The 6,403-nt window shown below is 46.2% G+C and overlaps 1 protein-coding gene across 1 annotated transcript; it reads right to left on the bottom strand.

The window, feature by feature from the left end:
* Positions 1-4,190: 4,190 nt before the first annotated feature.
* On the bottom strand, positions 4,191-5,632 carry LOC147990821 (uncharacterized). The gene is made up of 3 exons (XM_087538409.1): positions 5,552-5,632; positions 5,325-5,471; positions 4,191-4,769 (listed from the first exon to the last, which is right to left on the bottom strand). Exons 1-3 carry the CDS (start codon positions 5,630-5,632, stop codon positions 4,191-4,193), a joined length of 807 nt encoding a protein of 268 aa, XP_087394535.1.
* Between the last annotated feature and the right edge of the window lie 771 nt (positions 5,633-6,403).

Here is a 6,403-nt window from a genome sequence, read left to right as displayed (position 1 = left end):
GCTTGATGTCATGAGTACTAAGTTTGTTATTAGCAATGCTTGATGTCATGAGTACTAAGTTTGTTATTATCAATGCCTGATGTGATGTGTACTTAGTTTCTTATTTGCAATGCTTGTTGACATGGACACTTAGTTTGTTGTTAGCAATGCTTGATGTCATGAGTACTAAGTTTGTTATTATCAATGCTTGATGTGATGCCTGGTCGACAGGTGCTACGCTTTGTCATGCCTGGTCGGCAGGTGCTACGCACGACATATCTTCCAAAGACTTCAAGCTGTGTCGGCTGGTGGTACTTGGCAGCATGGTGCTGAGGTGTATCAGTGGTGACCGTGACGTCCTCAGATGTTTGCGCGCAGGAAGGAGGTGCCGTTGGGCGCCGTGGTGGCGTTGACGATAGCTGGACCGAGCAAGGTTGATGCATTAGTATAGTTCTGAAGATGGAGCGGTGGAAGTTGCTGGCGGCGGCCTCTGAGTGCAAGCCGGACCGGTGAGACCCATGCCCGGCAGTTGTCCTGGATGGGATCTCAGGTCTTAGATGTTAGGTTTGGCTGCGATGCCTGTTTGGTATTAGGCCCAGGCTATCTGCGCCCCTTCATCAACTTGATAGAGTGGCTTAGACGGCGGCTTTAGTCTTACTGTTGTATTACTTTGTAAGGTCTTGTGAGAATAATTAATAAAGTGGTCGTATGCATCGCCCAGATGCAAAGGCCGGGGGTCATCCTCCTTTTCTAAAAAAAATCAATGCTTGATGTGATGCGTACTTAGTTTCTTATTTGCAATGCTTGCTGTCATGAGTACTTAAATTAGTTAGGGTTTAGCCATTGTAGTATAGGGTTTAGTGGTTTTCGGCATCGACGAACCAAATGGAAAAGTGGTAGGGTTTAGTGGTTCTCGGCATCAACGAAACCCAAAGAGGCAAAGTGGTAGGGTTTAGTGGTTTTCGGCATCGATGGAACCCAGAAAGGCAAAGTGGTAGGTTTAATGGTTTTCGATGTCGACGAAACCCAAAAAGGCAAAGTGGTAGGGGTTACTGGTTGTCGGCATCAACGGAACCTAGAAAGGAGAAGTGGTAGGGATTAATGGTTGTCGGCATTGACGGAACCCAGAAATGCAAAGTGGTAGGGGTTAGTGATTTTCGGCATCGACGGAACCCAAAAAGGCAAAGTGGTAGGGCTTAGTGGTTGTCGGCATCGACGAAACCCAAAAAGGCAAAGTGGTAGGGTTTAGTGGTTTCCGGCATCGATGGAACCCAAAAAGGCAAAGTGGTAGGGTTTAGTGGTTTCCGGCATCGATGGAACCCAGAAAGGCAAAGTGGTAGGGTTTAGTGGTTTTCGGCATAGACGGAACCCAAAAAGGCAAAGTGGTAGGGTGTAACACCCGAGTAATCAAGCTATAGTGACCTTCCTCTAATTATGCCAACTCATCATCATTAACTTACTAATAGTCATTAAGATCCAAAATCCATTCCAATTCAAAATTCAAATAGTGAGTAAAAATAAAACTTCTTAAAATAAATAAACAAAATTGTTCGTGTTATTGCATATATTCACTAATATTAGTCATCATGAAACCAACCTCATTTGAATTCCAAAAATGCCCCTAGGAATTAATTAAGTGGATTAGCAGCAAAATTATTGGCATTTTCAATTTCTAAAAATATTAAAAAAAATCAAATACTCTAAAACTTTTTGTGCAACCCTGTAATGTTGTCTAATATTTATATGCGAAATCTGTAAGTAAAAAAATCATTTGGTACAAAAATAAAATACAAAACAGAGAGAAATAAAAAAATAGAAAAAGATTTAGAAAAATAAGAGCCCCCTGTGTGCACTTGAGGCCTAGCCCACCCTGGTGCACCCCTACCTTGCTACAGTGGAGGCAGATGGCTGGAGGCCATCCGCCATGGCCACCGGCAACGTGCCGGCCATCCGCACCCCTGCCCCGCCTAGAAGTCGAACCCCGCGCCCTCCCCACGAACCCTAGCCCGCCTTTCCCCTTTCCTCGCGCTGTTTCTCTCATCCCCGCACATGCCTGAGCTCCACCGTAGATGCGTCGTCATCGTTGTTGTAGCCAGAGTCGTCCCCGAGCCACGAGGAGTTGTCCAGGAGGCGTGCCGTCGTCACCTTCGTCGAGTACATCACTGGATCGAGGCAGGGGAGCCTCATCAATATCACCCTCGGTCTTTCTTCCCTGACAATGACGATGGTTTCCCGGCGTCGATCTGCAGTGCTCCGGACCACCCCAGCCTTCCTCGAGCACCTCTTTTGACTCGCCGTGAGCTCCTCTCCTAAAACCACCTCTCCTCGTTGCTTATACGCTGCCGTAGCGAAGCCCCATGAGCTCCAGCCGCCATGGCCGAAGTCTTGTCCACGCAACACATCTGCGCACTGGCCGCTCCCGGTTGTCCGCTGCCATGCACTTGCCATGCCCTCTGCTGCCCGTGCGTGCTTCACGCTTGCTTGCTCGGCTGCTTCATCGCTGCTGTCTGCTGCAACTGCTCCTCATGCCGCACCGCAGCCGCCCGCGCGTGCCCACGCCGATCCCCATCCCTTGCGCTCGCCACGCGCCCCGATGCTCCCAACCAAGCCTGCCTTCACCCGACCGGGACTGATCCCGACAGTCATCGCAACGCGTAGGAGTGCTTAGGACGACAGACCTATGAGCCCTTCGCACTTAGGATTTATACTGGCGTGTGACCTCTCTGGAGAGCCTAGATAGGTCTACGACGTGTCGATCAGCCAAGGCCGGGCATGACCCAGAATAGTGTGTTCCACCAAAGTTAATTGAGCGTGTTGGGTAAGTTGGTGCACCCCTACAAGGAAGTATATCTATTCAAATTACCTTATCCACAATAATGGACGCTCGGAGTTGCATCCCGATCTATTACAACTAGAACTGGATACTTGTGACACTAAATGAATATGATGGCTCCGCGATCGCTTTCTTGTAGGGAGTCAAGAAAGGATCTCTAGGCATTGCTACCTCATACTTATTACTTATGATATACTAATATCTACTCTTCTAATGCTGCAAGATGCTAGTCTTTGATAGGCTAGGCCTCCGCTTCTATTCTGGCATTTCTGCAGTATAGTCCAAAGATATAGCCCCATTCATTTGATACCGATGCATACTTAGCATAGATCTAATGTAAGTCTTGCGAGTACTTTAGATGAGTACTCACGGTTGCTTTGCTACCTTTTTCCCTCTACCCGATTGCTGCGATTAGAGGAAGGATCCCAGGAGCCAGTTGATCCCGCCGCCGACTACTACTACCCCGACGGAGCCTACTACTATGTGGAGACCACCAATGACCATGAGTAGTTAGGAGGCCCTAGGCAAGAGGCTGCACCTTTTCGATCCAGATGTCATTGTTTTGCTCAGCCTTCTTAAGGAAAACTTGTTTATTTATGTTTGTACTTAGCTGTTGTTGCTTCTGCTGACTTATGTTTTCGAGCCTTCGTGGCCCTGGCTTGTAATATAAAGTTTTATGACTTTAATTTGTGTCTAGAGTTGTGTTGTGATATCTTCCCGTGAGTCTCTGAGCTTGATCGTGTGCATTTGAGTGTATGATTAGTGCACGATTAAATTGGGGGCATCACATAGGGTTTAGTGGTTTCCGACATTGACAGAACCCAAAAAGGCAAGGGTTTAGTGGTTGTCGGCATCGGCGGAACCCAAATAAACATAGATTTCAATAAATCATATAACTCCAACCATCTATCAAAGCCACATAGATGGCAAATTTTATAACTTCACCATTCTATGTAAGCTACATAGATCACAAATCATATAACTTAACCATTCAATGAACCATCTATCAAAGCAACATAAAGCATCATAGATAACTACAACCATCTAACATAACATAATAGAGGTCAACATATATAGTTCACAACTTAAAGAAACATACTTAATAGATTCTTACACAACCATATATTCCAACTAAAAGATCCATAAACTACACATCCATGGTTCAAATTCACTAGGTTATAATACTACCTCACAAAAGGTCATCTAAGCAACCTCTTCATCTTCATCTTGTTCATTCCTCCAAGATGGCCTGGATACCCTTCATCTTTTGCTTGTTCTTCTCCTCCGCCTTCAAGATCAGCAATGTGAAGCTTGAGCTGAGCCTGTCTTTAGTGAGCTTATCCCGTCCCTTCTTGAGATCGCCCATGTGAAGCTTCAACTAGAGATTCTCTTGGGTGAGCTTTTCCTGATAGTTAATGAGTTCATCAACCTGGAACTGCAAGTTCCTGCTGGCTTCACTAAGCACCTCCTTCTCTTCCAAATGGTTAAACTTCAGGTTCTGGATGATATTCCCTTGAGCATCTGTCAGGTTCATAAGGACTACATACTTCTGTTGCAGCTTGAAGATCTCTGCCTCTTTCTTGTCCATCTCTGTCTTCATATCAGAGACAATTGGGTTGGTAACCTCAACTCTCCTCTCCTCTGCACTTTGCATTTCAGACTGCAAATAGCTGAAATCCAGCATCCTATCCTCTTGGGCATTGAAAAGTTGGTGAACATCTTCAACTAATTTGTCATAGTTGGCCTCTAGTTTATATTTTTCTTCTGTCAAATGGTGAATAGTGAGCGAACTCTTCAGGTTATACTTCCTCCGATCACTCCTGCTATCCTCATACATTTCCCATAGCTTCAACAAAGCATTCTGCATTGTAGGAGGCCACTCTGGGCCAACCCATAAAACAAAACCACAGTTCTCACCTTCCAACAATATAATCAAACTTATATTGTTACTATCTAACTGAATTCCAAATGACACAGGACAAATGATTGTAAGCAATGAAGTAAAGAACAACACAACTACACTGCATATTACAATTAAACTATATGATTGTAAGCAAAGAACTAAAGAACAACATAACTATCTAATTGAATTTCAGTCAAATACTACAATTAACAATGACCTAAAGAACAGCAGAGCATGTGCACTACAACACTCCAAACCAATCTCCTATGCAATTTATTTAAGCATTACAAAAAGTACAACATCTATAAAGAATTGAACTTTGAGCATCTGCACTAAACAATGACCTAGCTGCCCAATTAAGCAATGATCTGCACTGTAAACTAAGCTCATGGCCACATATAAAATTAAAACTTGTCCAATTAAATATACAAGGAGTGCATGAGCACATGCCTACTCCACTGATCAGCATCAGCACTACTAAATGGCTAAAGGATGACCATCAAAAGAACATAATCTTACTTGCTAGCACAAACTATATGAATTTCAATACAAAGACCAAGCTACTACCAACTAATTTAATACAAACATATATAAAGTGTAGAATCTTACTTCCTGAGCACATACTAAGAACCTCCTGCCCGTCTGAAATCCCTTAAAGGCTACACACCTCTCAGATGGCAGCCTATGGTGCTCATAGGGAACAATGGGTCCAGTCTCAATGCCCATGTAGTCTTGGTCTTCAATGGTAGCAGGGATCTACAGGAGCAAAATGAACCAAAACCCCCAAATAAAAGATGAAATCCGCAAATCAGAAACCCTAACCCTAAACCACTCACCTGGTACTGCATGCCGTCAGAGGAGGAGTTCATGTACTGCAGGCTAGAGTGCTCCTTGCTGCTCTCAACCTCGTACACCATGGTGCGGCGGTGGTGGCGGCGGACTGCGCGGAGGTCAGTGGCGAATCGGAGGACGAGAGCTCGACCAGGGACTAGGGTTCGAGCGAAGTTGGGTCCGACCCAGGCATATACAACGACCGAGCCGGCCTCGTCCTAGTCAGCCGAGCGGCGCGTGTCGATTGGCCAGCGTGTCACCTGACAGGTGGGGCCGGGAGGTGAGATACATCGTCAATACTATGTTATACGCTGCTTAGACCGTTTTGCAACGATTTACCCCATACGTGGTACTGACATGCAAAAAAATAATAGGGATACTGGTTTGTCACATCTGCCCCAAGTGTGGTACTGACATGCAAAAAAAAGAATAATGATACTGGTTTGTCACATCTGCCCCAAGTGTGGTACTTCAGTTAACTCTGGTGTGCTGGATGCTGCTATGCCTACCATGCCTTAACTACTTGGCTCACCCGATGCCGGCCCGCACGTCTCCCCTACCCTGACTGCCTGCCTCCCATGCCGCCGGCCCGTGCGATGCCAGGGAACCACCTCATCTAGCCTCCCACAGCCGCGACCATGACTTCCACCTGCGGTTCTGATGTCTAGCGCATCCACTCCTTCACCCGATGGCCAAAACCAGCACCCACTCATCCATGGTGGCATGCTTGAGATGCCCCGCCCACCGAGCTCGGGCAGATCAAGGGGATGGGCTCCCGCCTCGACGTGCATCCAGCCGCCGCTTAGCCGAGCCTCCCGCTCTATACAGCAAGGCCTCCAGTGGCGCCCACTCATAGC

Source organism: Triticum urartu, chromosome 1A (genome assembly GCF_056163025.1).
Source record: "Triticum urartu cultivar PI428250 chromosome 1A, HENAU_Tu73, whole genome shotgun sequence".
Taxonomy (NCBI): domain Eukaryota; kingdom Viridiplantae; phylum Streptophyta; class Magnoliopsida; order Poales; family Poaceae; genus Triticum; species Triticum urartu.
The sequence above is the reverse complement of the archived record's forward strand: the minus strand, read 5'-3'. Positions and strand labels throughout refer to the sequence as shown.